The sequence below is a fragment of the Strongylocentrotus purpuratus genome, unplaced genomic scaffold (assembly GCF_000002235.5).
Source record: "Strongylocentrotus purpuratus isolate Spur 01 unplaced genomic scaffold, Spur_5.0 spur5_scaffold_9, whole genome shotgun sequence".
NCBI lineage: Eukaryota > Metazoa > Echinodermata > Echinoidea > Camarodonta > Strongylocentrotidae > Strongylocentrotus > Strongylocentrotus purpuratus.
In genome coordinates, this window is record NW_022145615.1 from 13,908,847 (window position 1) to 13,929,198 (window position 20,352).

The window sequence follows — 20,352 nt, forward strand, 5'->3', positions numbered from 1 at the left end:
AGGTGTGTATTGCCAGGTCCAACGTCCACGGTGACATAGTCTGTAAATAGAGGTCCACTGTTGCATGTGTGTATTGCCAGGTCTTACGTCCAGGGTGACATGGTCTGTAAATAGAGGTCCACTGTTGCAGGTTTGTAAAGAAGAGGTGTGTATTGCCAGGTCTAACGTCCATGGTGACATGGTCTGTAAATAGAGGTCCACTGTTGCAGGTTTGGAAAGAAGAGTTGTGTATTGCCAGGTCTAACGTCCACGGTGACATGGTCTGTAAATAGAGGTCCACTGTTGCAGGTTTGGAAAGAAGGTGTGTGTACTGCCAGGTCTAACGTCCACGGTGACATGGTCTGTAAATAGAGGTCCATTGTTGCAGGTTTGGAAAGAAGGTGTGTGTATTGCCAGGTCTAACATCCACGGTGACATGGTCTGTAAATAGAGGTCCACTGTTGCAGGTTTGAAAAGAAGAGGTGTGTATTGCCAGGTCTAACGTCCACGGTGACATGGTCTGTAAATAGAGGTCCACTGTTGCAGGTTTGTAAAGATGAGGTGTGTATTGCCAGGTCTAACGTCCACGGTGACATGGTCTGTAAATAGAGGTCCACTGTTGCAGGTTTGGAAAGAAGAGGTGTGTATTGCCAGGTCTAACGTCCACGGTGACATGGTCTGTAATAGAGATCCACTGTTGCAGGTTTGGAAAGAAGAGGTGTGTACTGCCAGGTCTAACGTTCACGGTGTCATAGTCTGTAAATAGAGGTCCACTGTTGCAATTTTGGAAAGAGGAGGTGTGTATTGCCAGGTATAACGTCCACGGTGACATAGTCTGTTTAATAGAAGTCCACTGTTGCAGGTTTGTAAAGAAGAGGTGTGTATTGCCAGGTCTAACGGTCACGGTGACATGGTCTGTAAATAGAGGTCCACTGTTGAAGGTTTGGAAAGAAGAGATGTGTACTGCCAGGTCTAACGTCCACGGTGACATAGTCTGTTGCCTCTTGACGTGGCCCACTACGGTTTTGAGTGTGCGAAGCACACCCTTTGGGGTGCGGAGCACCCCGGGTGCGAAGCACCTCAAGGGCCTTTTAACTAGTGATTCGCGCCATTTCTGTTGTCGGTTATGAATTATTCATCGTATAATGAATAAAACACATACTCATATATATTTATAAAGCACTCGATGTTGTCAAATGAAATTCTTCGTAGAGCCATTTGTTGATTAGTCTAAATATAATTCGCCTCCCTCATATATCTGTTCTTAGTTGCATACTTTTCTACTACCCGATCAATGAATTCAGTATAAAACGTCTGTTCTTGAAACAAACATTGGTTGATTAGCTGCGCTTGCACTCAGCTGTTTCGGAGCCTAGGCAGCGTGACGAAGATAATCTGTGCACAGCGGTAATGCATGAAATATGACACTTTTTCCGAATCCTGTGGGCAGATTCACAAAAACATCACAACCTTACAAGGCATATTTGAATGCTTTTACTCGCTTTTACTTGTGGATTCTTAAATCTTTCGATTTTCAAGAAAGTTGAGGTATACTTGATACCTTCTGAGACTGAGACGGCGGACGCCATTTTCGGATTTGTGAATCGTGCATATCATTAACGAAGGACTTATGAATATTAAAATTGATGTCATGTGATCGGGTTATAACGCTCTCATTGGCTTGAATATCACCGAAAAAAAATTTCTGTGAAAATAGGGTTTACCTAGTAACTTATTACTTGAAAAAAAAATGACAGCAGAAATGGCGCGAATCATTAGTTAAGAGGCCCCTTCAGAGCCTGCGGCTGCTCCGCACCCCGAAGGGTGTGCTTCGCACACCCAAATCCGAAGTGGGCCACGTCAAGAGGCTACAGTATAGTCTGTAAATAGAGGTCCACTGTTGCAGGTTTGGAAAGAAGAGGTGTACATTGCCAGGCCTAATGGCTAACGTCCATGGTGACATGGTGACGGTCTGTAAATGGGCAGGTCCAAGATAATGTCCTCTCAAACACCAAATTTTTATTTTGAAAGGAAAGGAATGTGATACACATCATCAAATAGCATGAGTTGAAGTTTCTGAATCAAAAAAAATTGTAAATATGCAAATTTATTCGGGCCCAAATTGCATGAAATGAAATTCAGGCATTACGTATGGGACAATTTAAAAAAATCATATAAAATAAGTGAATGAAAGTTAGAAACTGACACTCACATAACAGATTCCTTTTATCCCCCAATTAATTTGGCAAATAAAAAAAATCATGACCATGTCTATTTTTCAATGAGGCTGCGTCCTCTCCCGATTTGTCCCATACATAACATTATGATGTCAAGTTTTTTAGTTTTCTCAAAAAGTTCATTATCTATTCTAACCAAACTTAGAAAAGTTCTAATTTATCACAAATGTGACAAGAATGCATCATTATAATTTTCATAAATCGTTCCACTTTGATTTGAGAGGTACTCCAAAAAAGTGTTACGTATGGGAAATTTGTGTACAAAGTCGATGGCCATATAGCTAAGAATACAAAATTTAAACCTTGTTATTGGGAAATTTTACAGCTGCACTTCAATCTGATCATAATCTACTGTCTTAAAAATACCTTTGGATGATAATATCATTATATTATTAGTTATTTAACATACGGTTATTTACAAAAAAATATATTTTTTACAAATGTTATGATTCTTCCGAAATTACGAATTATAGTGTGCTATAATACTTGCAATTAATTTTTATTTGATCTCTTTTTGTGGTAATTTTTTTTTACAAGATATTTATAGAAAAATAGAAATAAACAAACAAAATTGAATTTGAAAAATAATATTCCAAAAATATCACATATCAACAGTAATTTCTGGGCAATGTGTGTACAAAGTCAATGGCAGAAAAAAAAAAATATACAGCAGCAGATGAAAAAAGGTGGGATTTCATTTTCTTTCTGCCTGGATAAGCTCTGTATGTTAATTATCACCAAATGGTACCAAAAACCTGATATAAGTGTGAAGGCAACCTTACATTTTCACAGAAAATTGATTTTTTTTTTTTCCAGATTTTCCTATTGAAAATGCATGCGTCCAAAAGTGTCCCATACGAAACATCCCATACGTAACATAACTTTTGTGAGATTAATCAATCACTATGAAGAAACTATTCAATGGAATTGGCTGAAACTTCAGATTTAAAATATTGAGTACATGTAGTTTACCTTTATGCACAGTAAGTTTCAGAATGATAACTAAAATACTTTCACAGAGATTTAAGCTCAAACTTTTATTTTAAAAAATCTCATTTTCTCTGCGTCCCATACGTAACACACCTAAATTTCCACCTAACTCACTAACCAAAAGACCGAGAGTCGCGAAACTTTGCACAAATGTTCTCCCCATAGGTACAATGATAGACATGATTGTCTCTTAAATCACAATTTGTTCTCATTGTCTTTTTATAGTCCGAAATCTCTGAAATGTTACATACCTAATGTGCGGATTAGCTTGGACCTGCCCAAATACAGAGGTCCATTGTTGCAGGTTTGTATTAAAGGGATCCGGTAACTTTGTCTCAGATTCTGAAACAAAATCCGGGATTAGCTCATGCTGCTATGATAATTATAAACCTTTATGTCAGTCAGGAACTCCATGACTTTTACAAGCCGATCGCCTGTCTGATTATCAAGATATTTATGATTGAAATTACAAATTTTCAAAACCGTTCGCCGGACGGTTTTCATAACACTACAGTCTATTGGGGGAAACGAGTATGGTAAAACCGGTCACTCACAGATTTTTACTTTTTTGAGGCACTTCTTGATCATTTTGAAGCGCGATTTTTTTAGGGCTTCAATATTACACCATATCACAGACACTGATAACACGTAGGGCCGTGTATCTCAGATTTATCATTGTTAAAGGATCCCTTTAAAGGGGAAGTCTAGACGATTTCCAATAAAATCTATTTTATGGCTTGAAAATTAAGGAGCATTTTGATACCACTTTCATCCACGGGCGTTACTTTTGTGATTTTTAAGCTCCAATTTTGTGATGGTAATTATTTCTAAAATAGTTCTCGCATTGCCGAAGTGCGATGGCCGTGTGACGTCATTGTGGCACTATAACTGCGCATGTGCGAACTTTCTCCATTGACTGGATGCAAGATATCGATGTGTCAAGTGTATAGCTGCACAAATTTTATCAGTTCTTGGGGAAAATGACCACTTTTCCAATTCTGAAGCCCTTGACACATAGGGCGATATATGCTCAATAGATTCTAGATATTTGAGCTGACAATTTTGATGTAAAAATGTAGAAATATTGGTGTTTGAACCTCAAGCCGTGGGATTTCTGACTGCTTGCTCAACAAAAGTGCGACACTGACGTCATGCGGACAGTGTAGCGAAATGCATTTCGGGTAAAACTGGCTCGTGTTAGCACTTTTGCTTATATCGCTTTTCCAGTGATTACTCGGTTATTCATGGGTCTACAGAGTCAAGTAAGACATTTTCTGAAAGCTTGATTTTTGCTCTATTTCAATTTTAAATTAAATTATCGCATAGACTTCCCCTTTAAAGAAGAGGTGTGTATTGCCAGCCCTAATGTCCACGGCGAAATAGCATATAAATACAGGAGTCCTCTGTTGTAGGTTCGTAAAGAAGGGGTGTGTATTGCATCATCGGAATCGTCATCACCATCATCATCACCACCATCACCATAATCATCGTAAACGTCGACCACCATCACCATCATCATCAAAATCGTCATCACCATCACCAAGAAACCCTTGTCAGTAAACATAGCAGTGGCTTTCTGCTAAAAAGTGTCCTTGGAATTATGTCCACTTACGCGAATTGTCCACGTAGGAATGAAATAATACATGTAAGTCAATGTTTTTTGATGGTTCGTTAAGTTGAGGATGCTGATTCCAAATCTAAATGATGCCACTCAAAAAACCAACATTTTTTGCAAATTGACAAAATCCTAGATAGCCGCCAAAATATGCAAATTAGCCATACAAATCACAAAATTACACACACACTGATCATAAAATGCCTGTAATTGTGATGGATGAATGAAACTGTCTGAAAACATGATTTTTTTAGCTAAACCTTGAATTTCTTATACGATAGAATGCTGCATTTTGAAATTCAAAATGCCAACATAAGCCCCTAACTAATATACTAATTTACTATATAATATGAAAGAACTAGCACTGTCTGACCACAAAGTGCATGTAATTATGATGTACACGTGTGAGTGAATTAGTGTCTGAAAACAAGATTTTTTTTTAAAGATTGTATCATTAATGTCATTTGCAGTAATTTTTTTAAATTCAGAATGGCTGCAATAGACCCCCCCCCCAAAAAAAAAAAAACTATGTACAATATAAATGTAGAAAAAAATATTTTCACAAGAGAGCACAATGGGACCATAAAATGCATGTACATTGTACATGTCAACAATGCTGTAAATTACATGTGCAGATGTTCCTTAAAGTTTATGTGCATAATGTGCACCACACAAAGATGACATTCAAATTTATCAGACCTTTGAATAATGAAGGGACCAAAATATCTCCTGTTACAGCATTTTAGCTTTTTTGAAAACTATTTATAAGTTGATAACAAAATCCCTGAAAAAAATAAATGATGTAAAATTTCAGAATATTAGCAAGCACTTTCAAGAAATTTTAGAGTTCGCTAGTTGACCAGAGGGAGAGCCTTGGGACCAAAGAATAGAATTGAACTTCGGTTTGCCTACCTGTACTTTACACCACAGTGTTTAAAGTGAAAAACATACGAGTCTTCACTGGTCATCTCCTCATCATCAGAAACTAAAGACCGCTCGCCTCTATATTCAAGGAGAAAGCTCCCCTTCTCGAAAGTCATTGATGTAAAAAGACCATATCCTGGAAAATACAAATGTTTGTGATTTTGAAGGTTAAAGGAAAAATCAGAAATCATAATTGTACCGCAACTCAAAAAGTATTTTATCAATTTTTTTGTCTTTCAACAAAATGACGTACAAATTTACTAAAGGTACGTGAGGGGTCACTGTTGCCAAACAGCTGGTGTTTTGCTACAAAATCATGCAGTAACATTAGATGCTAGAAAAAGTATTACTCTTTTGCCAGCACGTGCCTTGTACCATTAACCAGTTTTTTTTTTCTTTTTCTGATCATTAAAACACATTTTTTGTTGTGTCTTCACTTTAGCCAAAATGAAACACTGACCAAACCAAAAGACACGAACCAATTAGAGCTTATCATTTCCATCCAGTCAAACTTAACCAAATCCAATGCTGATGGAATCCATTCACAGTTCTGCACTGTTATCAGGTGATTATTACCAAAGATGAGAATCCTACTTTGTGTATACTGATCCATGGTCCCCGCAAGAAAGGAAAGCTGTGACTGTGAGAGACAATTCTGGTTCTCGGCCAAAAGAATCAGATGGCAGATCTTTTGGTCTGGAAACTGTCCTGAGGAGCCCGATGGGAAAGGTACATTGAATAAAACTTTTCAAAGTTTATTCAAAGTCAATGATATAGGCAGCAATTATCAGAAAATTTAGTGATCCACACCCATAATAAAGACAAATAGCCCTCACCCACTAAAAGATACAAATTCCCCAAAATGTCCTGATCCACTGTCTCCCTTTTGAAACACAGACTTTACTAGAAGCAGATAGAACTGTAACTGTATCTGTAACATACGTAATAATACTACACACACTTGTAAAAATTATTCCATATTTCATTCTAAATTTACAGTTCTTGGCAGCACTTATTTAAACTCAAAGAAAGGTTATTCTTACCGATCACATCATTTATATATTGTTTTTGAAATCCACTCTTGTCCTTCCCCAGGCTACAGAAATGCTCTGCTTCGGCTGCCGGAGAAAATCTTTTTCTCCTGGAAGACATACTGTTCAAAACAAAACAGATGTGATGTAACAGTTATTTAATGTGACATTTAATGCGACGCTTACTCATTGATATCCAATGAATACAGAATAGACTAACTTGATCCAAATTAATTTGGAAGTCAAAATCTGCAAACTGATAATAGGCCTACATACTGTTCATCTTTCAATAATACATGTAGACTTACATGTAGAGCAAAAGGAGACCTTGGCCATGTATCCTATTCAAATGCTCCCAGAGTCCCTTTTTAACTGGACACCTTGACCTAGCCCGAGGTCCTAACTTTAGTTGTTACAGTTATTGTTAATTACTTTTACTATTATCTAAGGCTAGGCATTTGTGGAGTGCCTTTGGTAGATCTAGAGGTCAAGTCATGATAGTGTGGCATCGAGTTATGAGATCACTACATCCATGATGTCCTTTGACCTAGTTAATATTTTTGTTGAGCAATTTAGCAATTTTAGTCTAGCCTCTAGGATCTTGCCGTTTGAAGTTATATCTATGACGTCATATGTAAACAACAGTCCAATGAACAGCGTGAAATGAGCATTTCATCATCGCAATGATTTTTATCTGCCATATCTACAGAGAGGAGTTGGCGCTCTATTATCATTATTATCAAAATTATTATATTATAGCCTCATGGTATAGAAATCGTTTAGGATATAGAGCTATGATGCTATCGGTATCGGATGCACAATTTGCAACTGTCAGCAGGCAGCGGAGATGTGGCAAGCTAGCCAGAGATTCCCCAGTTGTGCCAGGCATCTTGATCGTACTGGCACCCCTCCCCTGTGGTCGGCCGGCCGGCTAGCTGTGTTTGTGTGCTGGCCGATATTTTCACGCGGACATGAATTGTAATCAAAATGGCAGCCCCCCAAGGAAAAATTGTGAGAGGAAAATGCTGCACTTCTGTTTAATGTATTTAAAGATGAGGAACTAGATATTTTCATTGGGGATGTTAACAGCGAGAACACAAAAAATTAGGTAAACTTTGGACTGAATATCTTTAAACTGGTGATTGAAACAGCATCAGTCTTTGCATAGTACATTTTAAAAAAAGATGGAAAAAGAATTGTATTTGTGGTGGAAGGGGAGAGCGGAGGGGGATAAGATATAAATCAACTTTATCATGGAGTAGTAGAGTAAAGTGGAAATTATGGATTCCGCGTTGGCAGGATATAGCACTATTTACTGAGGGGCATTTAGTAGGATGTTTACTATTAGAAGTGGGCTACAGGGGAATAAGTATTTTTCAGAAACAGATGGGACATATCTCAGCTTGTTGATGCAGCTTGATCTCCTGATCGATATGACACCAAATTGGAAGAATATCCAGACAGTGCCGCCCAAAAATCAAATTTAAGGAGGCGTGGCCAAAAATGCTGAGTCCTCATTTTTCAAAAATGTGAACAAAAATTGTATCTTCTATTCTCTTTTTTGAAGGGCAATTGGCATTTTAATGGCTTATTATGTTTTCAATTGTGACAAATCCAATTACACTGTCTAAATACCTTTAATAATAAACCCCTAATATATTGTCCTAAAAACAAGATTTGAGTTGAAACACAGTAGAGCCAGAGGAGAGGCATTATGCCCCCCCCCCCACGTTGTTTTGCATAAGTCCGACACACATAATTTTTTCAACAATGTATCTATGGACTGCTTCGTTTGATGTCTATGGCAATTTATGAGACCAAAATCAACATGCCCCCTCCAATTATATTTAAGACTTAACCCTTCAAAAAATGTTGTCGACCTGAAAACTAAATGCGAATTCAATTAAGAGGTAATAGAAATTGAATTTGAGGAGAATTTTCATAAATAAATGTATTTAGTTTATTTTAGCTTTCAGTGGCGGAGCTCAGTTCATTTTAGGATAATTATGGCTGAAAAGTGTTCAGCAGCAAAATTTCCCCCTAAAACACACAAAACATTTTAATTTGCATTGACTTTGTTGATGATGTCATTGCTCCATATTTTCCAATAGAGTCTGTTGAAAAAATTATACATTTTATCAAAATCTGTGTACGACCAGGATTAGGATACAAGTATGTTTTGCCCACCACTGTAATTTTAAACTATTCAAGCATGAATGGTCTCACACAATACTTTATTTAGGCATAAAAGTGCAACTTTAACTTAACCATTTGTGTGTACAGAGTCAATGGGAAATTGTGAGGCAGTGATATCGGGTACTCCCGACGAGTCCGACAGCCCACGAGTCCGACAACCCACGAGGCCGACATTTTTAATAATTGGTGAACGAGATAGACATTAAATAAAAACGGACTTGAGTCCGACAGCTCATTTATCCGACAAAATTATAAAAATGCCTATGAGCACGACCAAACATAAATTTTACAAACGAGACCGACTCTAGGTAAAATTGGTCTATTAGTCCGACAGTTTGCTTTTTAGCCGATTAGATCGACAGTAGTTCAAATTGTATTTTAGTCCGATAATTTATAAATTTTGCGCATTACTCCGACAATTGAATAGTGCCATCTATTGTTGGCGGACTAGATTCCTATTTTCTGAACTGTCTGACTAGCAATATATTTTACCAATTTGTCGGTCTATTGCACTAAAATACGTTAGTCGGTCTCGTAGGCCCTTTTTGCGTAGTGTCGGTCTCAAAGTAAATAATTTGTCAGTGTCGATCTAGCGAGCCTAAAAGTCAAAATGTCTAGCTAGAACCTCTTTTTGAAAAATGTCGATGTAGTAGGCTTATATTCATTTCTGTCGGATTCGTGAGCTGTCGGACTCGTAGGCTGTCGGACTCATGGGATGCTCCCATGATATCAACTTGCTTCATGCACGTTTAGCCACTTGACTTATGAAACTATTCAAGAACTGTTATAACTTATGTAAGGTAACTTTGAATTGGTATGAATTCCTTATATTTTGTCCGAATTGAAAGAATTCAGTCAAGCATAATCTTATTTTTGTTGGCATTATTCAAGCTGAAATCAATCAATGGTAAAACTGTCAAAGTCAAAAGTTATGCAAAGCCATTTCTGACTTTCATTCATTTGCGTAGTCATCCATGAGGAAAAGAAGGACATCTTGGTGTCATGAGACAATTATCTAATTAATGATGCCTTGGAATTTTCCCTAAAATTATCCACATCCAAGAAATCATTCAAGATAAATCTTGGTTACCTTTTTCTGACACGCACTACATGACTGTATTTAAAAGCAACTTGTATTTTTTCTGTACCAAGACATTCAATTTAACACAGGTCTCATCATATTCAGAATTATACTTGCTTGCCTGTGTGTTTTGCTCTTAATACTCATACATTCAATTAAAAGTTCAAAGCACACATGTACACTTAAGTATTTCATTTTTGGGACAGCAAACCTTGAATTTGTTTATTTTTGGAACATCGATCCTTATTTCATTTTCAGAACATTGAACCTTTATTTTTGGAACAACGAACCTTCAAAACACTGAACTTTTGGTACAATGAGCTTTAACCAGGAGTTAACTCAATTTTTTATTTGGAACTCTAACAAAAACATAAAATGTGCATTCAAAAAGTGTTGTAAAAATATCAGGAATTGCCTATTGCAAATTGGGTTAAAATGAAACATTTAATAGCCTCTGTGAATAGTCTGTATACCAGAAAGCACTAGAATTGCAAATCCTATTTCTGTGGAAAAGAGTCTAATTCATAATGGCTTCAACTTCAAGGCATTGGTTAACAATGTATTCAGTAAAAACAAAAATGAGCTGCATGATGTATGCTACGTGAAGTACCAGGAAATTACATATCCTCAAAAAATGTTGGAAATATTATCATTTAGTGCTAAAAAAAATGAAAAACCTGAACTTATCACCCAAAGACTACTGTGCAGGAATTAAATATTGTCTTCACTCTTAGCGAAGTGTTCTGTATTAAAGTGTAACAGCTAGTGTAAGGATCTTATACTAGACAAATTTTGTCTTATCTTGGCAATTGGTATTCTGAAGAAAGTTCAAAAGTCACAGATTCAAGTCACAAATTTATGGTCTCTTACTTAGAAATTAGTTTCATTCTATAGCTAGTTTACTGTACCTTTAGGCTTCACAATTGCAATAAAATCTCCACAACAACTGCCACGAGTTCCTCGTACGAAATGCTACTGTCCTTGTAAAGATCTATAAAGTATAAAAGAATCTGCACTTTCTCCTCTGTAGCCACATTTAAGTCATCTGCTGCCATTTGTACAGTCTATACGAGAAAAAAATTGCATATATACCATTGTCATATTTTTAAAATAAATGAATACCGCCACACGCGTGTGGCTTTAATTAAAAACACACGTGTATGTCGGTATCCAACCCACGTAGGGCTAGATACAGCCAATTAAACGCTGCTCTTACCTCTATCGATTTTGTACTTGGGCATGAGAAATGCATAATTTTCATGTGGTGTTCGCTGCGCCGGTAGCACTTACTATACATAATTCTATGGTACTGTACTATACTACTAGCCGGGGCGCGGTATACGCACGCCTGCACAATGCCAGTAGTAGTGCCTCTGTGGTGTATTACTACTGGCAGTGTGCGCGCGTACGTATACCACCTTCCGGCACCACCGGTACCACATGAAAACACTTCATTCATTTATGCACAAAGTCCAATTTGATACAGTTAAGAGCAGTGTGTGGCTGTATCGAGCCCTACGTGGGTTGGATATTGCCACACGCTTGTGTCTTTAATTACAGCCACACATGTGTGGCGGTATGCACTGCCATGAAGTTAAAATTCATGCTTGGTCGCATGTCACAAGTTCATCCAAATTCGATTTCAGGGTGAAAAATGCCAAAAAAATGATTTTTTTTTTTTTAAATATGTTGTCCCAATTATTATTCCCCAACAAATGACACCATATTTGATGCAAACTTTTTAATTTAGCTGTTAATTGCCAATTAATCACTAATTATTACACTATGGGGATCAACACTTCATATGCCTTATTCTCGAAACGGACCTGAATCAGAGATGCCACAAATGGAAGATAAAATTTCCTGAAATAGCCAGAATTTTTTTTTGAAAGTGACCTTTTACCTATACTTTTGTACACAAGCATCTCACACAAATTTCCTGAAATCAGGAAATTTCCTGAAAAGTGGCACAACTGCTGAATCAAGAAAGTGGCTCTAATTTCTTTTTTATAAAGAAACCTGTTTAAATTTTCAGGATATATTCTTCAAATATTAGTGAATAAAATAAATTACATAAGTAATTGACATTGATGAGGTTAAAAATGAATTGTTGTGACATAGTGTATCAAAGTGACTTGTATGGGATCAATCACAAGTTCAGGCTTCAAAGAATATGCCTTGACACTGTTTTCTTGCTTAGGCCCCCCCCCAAAAAAAATTGTTGTATTGGCGTAACGGGCCCCTGAAAAATAGGGTCGGTCGGTCGGTCGGGATTTATTTATTTATTTGTTTATTTATTTATTTTTGTGTGCGTTCGTAACCTGCACACACACCACTATTCATGCAGGCGCTATTACATACAACCATACGTTTACATGGATACATTCAAACACATGCAGAACCTAGTGAAAGTTTATTTTGTGGAAAAATTGAACATTCAAAAGCGCAATATGCGCAGCCGAAACACTTTCCGGTTTTTTTTTGATAGCGATCGCTATCAGTATCACTATCGAAAAAAAGATATCGATAGCAAAAAAAAAAAAAAAAAGGTAGGGTCGGCTCCTTTTTTTAGGGTCGGGCGAGTTACGCCAAGGCACATGATGCAACAATCTTAGGCATATTGTCCATGTGATGTTATTAAGAAAATAAAATAGAAGATAATTAGACCCTACCATGTATTCTTGGTGGCGATAGGTGCGTACCTTTAAAAGACAATCAAACACTACAACAGCGCTCGAGAGGTCTTTGACTAGGCTAGATCTAAGTCTTTAGGATTTGTTCTAAAGAAATTTTCTTCATGATTTTTTTCTTCTTCTCTTTTATTTTTAAGTAATCTCAAGAATTTTCTGCATCTAGTGTTACCAAGCACTGTGATTAAAATTATATTTTATAACATTTTATATTCAACAAGAAAAAAGGTGTGTACCCTGGCCTTGGAGTACTCCAGCCAGCATACAAAGTCTAACTTATGACTTATGTAGGCCTACCGCGGCCGCATCCGCCCCTGACAGACAGTCTCAAGTTCTTGCAGTTGCAATACATTAAACGGATTGTGCGACTTACATCGAATTTGTAATGAAGCTGAATTCTCTCAGCTCCAAAACGCACACAAGTTAAGCCCAAAATGTTGGGCTAGATGAATATCCTGTATTTGAAAAGAAAAATGATTAGAAACGTACCTGAAATTGAAGATTTCTCACACCTCTTGCGAACTTGCGCGCCGTACTTGGTGCGGCTACATTGTCACGATCACGTTGGTATTTTGGTTGCGCGTGCACGGTATACGAGTTTTGGCGCTCGATATCGATCTAGATCTCTACACGTCACTCACTGCCGAAAGGGGGCGTTATTCATTTATGCGCGACGATTCCTGGAGAATTTTGTCACACGAACTGTGTATTCGTACACTCCTGATACTATTTATTACCTCTAACGTGGACTTCGTCAAATTTTCCAGATATTAAGAGAGCGCCCTCATTGGGCCACGTAAATGACGAAGATAATAGGCGTTCTAATCGTGGACGTCCACGATTCCTGTGTGTCCACGGTTTGAAGGTGTGTATTCTGGTGAAAGTCCACGATCGAAGGCATTTACACACGCATTCCCACACACACACACATACACCTCCGGTTCAAAGGCACAAGGAGAAAATCAATCATTTGCATTTGGCCGACAGCATGCGAAGTTGGCCAGATATATTTTTATCCTCCTCCGTTGTGTGGGGATTACCCCCCCCCCCACCCCTCCCCCTCTTTGATATTTATGTGGTGTTATTTGGAAAGCTGTTAAACCAAGCAGAAAGTGAATCTCATTGTAGAATATAACGGCCTGGTATAGAATGAAAGAAAATCCATAATATATAAAGCGCTTTTAGAGGGCTTGCGGTCCTGAAAAGCACGATACTGTATAAGAACGAATTATTATTGTTGTTAATATGGGAGCCCGGCCTCCTTAAAACAAATAATATGAAAACTGTTGCTGTATTGAAAACTTAGAATAGTATAAAATATTATCTTTCGAGCACACGACTCGAAAAGAGATGGCGCCCTTCTAGATTTGTTTTTGCCTCGATGATATCACTTAACGGCATCTGTACAGGAATAATGTAATACTGCACACGCATGTAGAATAAAAGAAGCAATCTACTGAATGCACGCCTTAAAATCATCAATAACTATCTATATGAAAAAATTACATCGATCCTGGTTGTTAAGTACGCTTGTATTTGAGTCATCTTGAATAATGTATAAATAAATACAAGGTCATATATAGTCACCCTAGAGGGAATTCAAAATATAACGAATAAAATTGAAGAAAATGGCAATAACGTAGGGTTAAGTCGATTGGTATTCCTTTTTTCGAGATATTATCCACTGGTTTTTTATAGAAAGGAATGAGGCAATATATTCATTATAATGCTATATGTCCAGGCTCCGTCCACTTACATGATAATATAGATTGAGTACACATCTTACCACTTAACAGGAGATATTCCCCGCTCCTTCCTTTCAATTTTTTTCTTCTTCTGAATTTGCTCTTATTTGTTGTGCTTTTTTTTTTCTTCTCTCTCTCTCCGTCTCTTTACCTCTGACTCTGATCGGTCGCCTTTCGGAGAGATTTATTAATATCCGGGAGCGAGAGAGGAAAGCAAGATGAATGTCTTAGTTCGGCCTTTTCCAGCCACCGTGTCTTTCTTTGCTTCTCGCGACAAAGCAATAAGATGCGGAATATCTCCGAGAATAAGTAATAGCCTGAGAATGATTGTGTGACAGTGATCAAGACATATGGAGGAAATACACTTGCTTTCAAGGTTCCAAGTAATTCTTCACCCTGTCCATGCATGGCCTTACATCTTGTAATTCATAATATTTCATCTCTGAATTCATTCCACACTGTACTTCTTATTGGATTTTCTTCGCTTTTTGGTTTCGTCCTCTTGTTGTTTGTTAGTCCATTCGATTGTTTGTTTGTTTGTTTGTTGTTGTTTTTTTTGTCTGTCTGTCTGGGGTTATTTTCTTTTTGTCCTACTATGTTTGTTTGTTTGTTTCTTCAAGAGTATGAGTGAGATACAGTTAGCCTATACCATGGAATAGTATTTTTTGTAAACTGTTTCAAAAAGATACAATTTGATATAGCAGTAAAAAGGAATACAATCGAACACATTGTAGACAGTTTTATTAATAGTGTAAAGGCGTGTCAACTTGATGTGGTGTCTTTAATGGGGTGTCTCAAATCAGATTTTACAAACAAATGTTAGGAGCTAGTAGATATTCTAGGCCTATGCATGAGACTGAACACGCTTTTCTTTGATGTTGAGTTTCCAATGTATAATATATTTCCTTATAAGTTATTATGCTAATACATGGTATCAGAATACATGTATATTTATTGAAAAAAATATCTATATCTATATCTATATCTATAAATAGATAACAGCAATTCATCACGTAGTTTACTAATACGGTTTGCGTCTCTCTTCCAAATGATTTCATTTTCGTTGACAAATGTTTTCTCATTACTTTGATTTAGCCTTTAAGTGTAATAGAACCGAGGAAGATCAATATCCCAAAACAGCAAAGTCATCCTCTTCCTTTACCTTGCATGGCCATGAATTTCAATTAATCTAGGAAAGTTCTGAAAAGTCTGTGTTCCGATGGGTCATATCACTAGCATAACTAGGATACATCAAATAAAGCAAATTTTCCTAAACAAGGTTATCTACCTTTGAAACGGGACATACGAGGAGAGCATTTCGGACCCCGGATCCAATTTATTGTTCAGTTTTGAGCCGCGGGTAACCTTTGGCAAGACATTAATCTGCATTTGTCACTCCGTGCTAAGAAAAATACTTAGTAATGCCAGATTTCAGAATCAGATTTGTCATAATTATGTCCTGAGCATACTGTCGCTGACCATATGGTTATTATAACAAATGACTCGATTTTTTTCAGAATCCTTACAAGTCGAAAATTAACCCTTACTGTGAACGTTTATTTAAGTTTTTTATACTAAAATGTTAACGCTCAACTTTATTATCCATTTCTGTATGTTTGCGGCTCTATGTAGGTTTACTACTTCATGACATCTACCAGTGTTGTATATAACCTCTATTAATAGATATCAGTAGGTTTAATTAATTAGCTATGACTTTATCCTTTGTTTGTCACTACCAGTCTCTTTTAAAGCTGCAAACATGACGATCGTGTGTACTCTCAGCAAGGGAGAGTGAATATATATGCCGTTTGTGATCCATCAAAATCAAAATGAAATACATTTTTAATTAATAACAGTTCGGTTAATCTGCTTATTTTTGTTAATATTGTTCAACAATTGCGGGAGATGATTATGTTAAGGACAAGTTAAGAAGAATTCTATTTTGTGTACAGTGTATTTTTAACTAAATTTTGTTTAACTGTGTCTAAATAAAATGAAAATGAAATTTTTGAAGATAAGTTAATTGCAACCACTGTGTAAACAAATTCAGAAGCAATAGTGTAAATTGAGAGGCGTTTCATTTCTGAGTTTTCTCGAAGATAGTATTTGAAATAACGCCTCTAGTTTACTCCGTTATCAAGGATTTTTGTTTAAACTTGATGTTTGATAAAAGTGAACATATTTTTTTCAGAGAAATATAAGTATATGTATTTTATAGACGTTAGTTCTTAATTTGCTTATCTGATATCGCAAGTAAAATAGATTGTACATTTCTGCCTAACATTTGTGAGACATATTTTCAATAAATATACAATTATCATGATTATAATACTTCGGATGGAAAATCTGTATTGGCCCAAGAATTACAAGTTCCACTTTTAATGATAATATTATCGGATGATATTGGAAATGTGTCTAATTTTGACCGACGGGGTGTGGAACATAAAACGATTCTGAACAAAATTGATGGAACGAAGAAAAACATCTTTAATCGTTGTTGGTCCTTACTAGCTTCATATCTAAGGAAGATAGAGGTACACAGTCGTGAAGCAAGTCGTAGCTAGTCGCTTATGATGTAAATCATAGTTTTTTTTATATTACGAATGATATATGGTTGGTCTGGGCCACAAAAAGCACGTCAACATTGAGTGTACTGATAAATTATGTTGAACATTAAATAACACGTATTCTACCCACTTGAATAGAGGCCATCTCAATGCCCTCCTCTTCAACATGACTGTATTAACGGCAGAGCTAGGGCGTGAGGTAATAGAGACGATGTCTTGCATATGGTAGATAGAACGCAATATGGCTGAAGACCTTGGGAGCACCCTTGACAATGGCCTAGATCTTGGAGTATTTAGAAATAGCGTCGGAACTATAGGTAGTGTTTCGTTCTAAGTACTTTATTTATAGGAAACTGAGAGCAGGCTTGGTATTGATTTTAGCCTGAGAATATGGAAGAAGTAAATGGAAAGGAATATATGTGATGTGTGATGCCGGAATATCTCGGTACGTGTTAGTTATGAATTATATTTTAAGTATCCTGTTTCTTTATGATGTTCAAGAATGTTAATTACATACATTTTCTATACTCTCTTTTTTTTCTGAAGTAACAACAGGTCTAAGAGTGAATACAGCATTGAGGAGCGGAATGGGGTTATGCAGAGAAAACGGATAGAGAGAGGGTGTAGAGAAAGGGAGAAAGAGGGGAGAGTAGAAAGAGAAATGGAGATGGGAAGAAAGAGAGTGGGGGAGATTACTATGAGGAGGATAAGAGGAACAGTGGGTATAACATGATAGAGAGAGAGAGAGAGAGAGAGAGAGAGAGAGAGTGAGAGAGGAAGAAAGAGAAGAGGTGGAGAAAGGAGAGAGGGTGATAAGGGAGAGAGCAGGATGAAGTAGCCAGCAAGTATAGATAATAATTTCATTTGGATTGAAATAAAATGGAAATGTTCCGTAGGTAAATTGGAGATAAATGCAAACAAAAATAAATTAAAAAAAAAACAGATTAAGGCCAATCAAGGTACATTGTAACATTTTTCAAGTAAGAAGTTTCGGAACGTTTACCTAACAACAAGGCATACGTTTTAAAAACAACGAAGCGAGAATGTATCTGTATTCATTCTAGTTCTAATGATTTCCTTCGTTGTTTTGAAAGCGACTTATCAATCTCAACAGGCCTGACAGAAACCGATTGAAGTACACAGATTATAAGGCACTTCTAGAATAAATTGTTTGAAATGAATCTCTGGCTCTGTATATTCCTATTTAGATAGGCGTTACGCGTTGATTTCTAATCAGTATAATGGAGGGGAAAGAAGAACTGGATGACTTGAGATGCAGCTTAATTGAAAGGAAGACAGATGAGATGGAACAGAAAGGGACCTCTTGGCGCTGGTATCGATCGGTGGTGAGGGGTTGAGAGAGGGACGGAGAAACAAACAAAAGTGTCGCCGGAGTGAAGAGAAAAATCGAAGGGTTGATTGGCTTGAAGAATTGGCCTACAAACATTGGAGAAGATTATAAGAAGGATGGCTAGAGGGTGTTACCGTGAACCCCTTTACCTGATGGTGTACGGTCACCTAGAATAATGTGGAACTCCATGTTAAGGATACCCCTATGCGGGAGACAGGAATGTATCAAGTTTGACTTTGATTGAACTTTGAAATGATTCAACGAAACAAAGCTCACCTGGACCGGATATTCAGCCAAAGATACCTCAAAAGAAGGTTGATGATCAATTGGCCTGAGACAATAACCCCCTGCCCGCCTTGCCCTTGCCTTCAGGAAAAGGGCAGGAGTGGCTGTCTACCAGACAGACTGAAATGATTCATTGGTCAGGGTTAAACGTTTGTCTTAGATCTGTCTCAGAACAGACAACAAGTTCAGAGATATAGGACGCCGAAGTGACCTGGGAATTTGTTTAAGTAAAAGTATTCAATTTTACGTGAAAGTTTTCTGAAATGGTGAAAAGGGGAATGCATCCTAATTCTTGTAGGAAAGGAGGTCAGATACGAATTGAGATAAATTAATCTGCTATTGATTCTTCTTAATCACATTGCTTTAATATACCAAACGATAATTATTAGATACCACGCTACTTTTTGTCACTTTTTACTTGTTGTGTAAAGAGATTTTCGAAAGGAATGTGTCTATTAAAGTAAGTTTATTCTCTAGCCATTCGACATGGTCGTGAATGTTTTTAAATTGTTCACTAACATGATACAGGATTGGAGAAAAATATGATTAGGAAATATCATCAGCGTATGATAAAATTTAAAATGTTTTTCAAATGAAAAAGTAAGAATCTTCATACCCCTGTATGTGTATAATAGAATCATAGGTTACAATTACAATGATTTAGTCATTATAAACAGTTGTTCTCATTATTGTTACTAATTTTATTATCTTTATCGTTGGTATTGTTATAACCATCATCATTATCATTATAATTATCTATATCGTTGTCATTGTTATTTTTATTTTTATCATTACCCTCATCATTATCATCATCATCATTGTTATCATTATCATTGTTATTGTCATTATTATTATTGATGTAATTTTTCTCATCATTACCTGTATATTATATTAATTATTATTGTTGGTTTACTACTATTATTGTCACTATCATTATTATTATTTTTAGTTGTAGTAGTAGAAGAAGTAGTAGTAATAGTAGTAGTAGTAGTAGTAGTAGTAGTAGTAGTAGTAGTAGGAGTAGTAGTAATAGTAATATGAACCAAGAACATAGGTATTGAACTGCCTATACATTACTTGATATTACAGATACTTGTATGTAGTTATTCCCACTGGTGAAATAAGTTTTAAAATGTTCATGTTAGGCACTTCATTAAGTTTGAGGCGATATATAGTTATATGAATGAATGTCATTTAATATTTGAACTGAGGTGCGAGCATAGCCAATCTTGAGATTTCAATAATCAAATCAGTGTGTCTGACCTACTTCACTTCAATGCAATATATTACTGGTTCCGCGGTCAAACTCTCTTTCTCTCTCTCTCTCTCTCTCTCTCTCTCTTGCTCTCTTTCTATCTCTCTCTCGCTATCTCTCTCTATTTCTCTCTCTCCCATTTTACCTATTTATCTAAAAATTGACGACCGAGCATCTCTCTCTCTCTCTCCCTCCCTCTCTCTCTGTTTCTCTCTCTCTCTCTACTTCTCTTTTTTGTCTCTTTTGTTAATTCAAAATGGTTATCCGATATTAATTTGGAGCACACTCCATTATTCTTCATTATTCTACTTTATGGCCCGGTCCCACTGGCCGATGGACACAAAACGTATGCATAAAGGACACAGCGGACGAGCAAAATTTCCGGGGTGGCTCCATCCGTTTTCAT

The 20,352-nt window shown here is 36.7% G+C and overlaps 1 protein-coding gene across 2 annotated transcripts in view; it reads right to left on the reverse strand.

The window, feature by feature from the left end:
• Window positions 1-13,544, reverse strand: part of LOC115920498 — a 35,484-nt gene extending 21,940 nt beyond the window's left edge. Inside the window, exons 1-4 of one of the 2 annotated variants that reach the window (XM_030976291.1) lie at window positions 13,233-13,544; window positions 10,962-11,117; window positions 6,789-6,898; window positions 5,734-5,881 (exon numbers count right to left, since the gene is read on the reverse strand). In XM_030976291.1, the coding sequence (XP_030832151.1) occupies window positions 5,734-5,881; window positions 6,789-6,897 (257 nt within the window). In that variant the 5' untranslated portion in view covers window position 6,898; window positions 10,962-11,117; window positions 13,233-13,544. The remainder of the gene's footprint in view (window positions 1-5,733; window positions 5,882-6,788; window positions 6,899-10,961; window positions 11,118-13,232) is intronic. The other variant, XM_030976292.1, reaches the window with a different exon arrangement.
• Window positions 13,545-20,352: the final 6,808 nt, after the last annotated feature.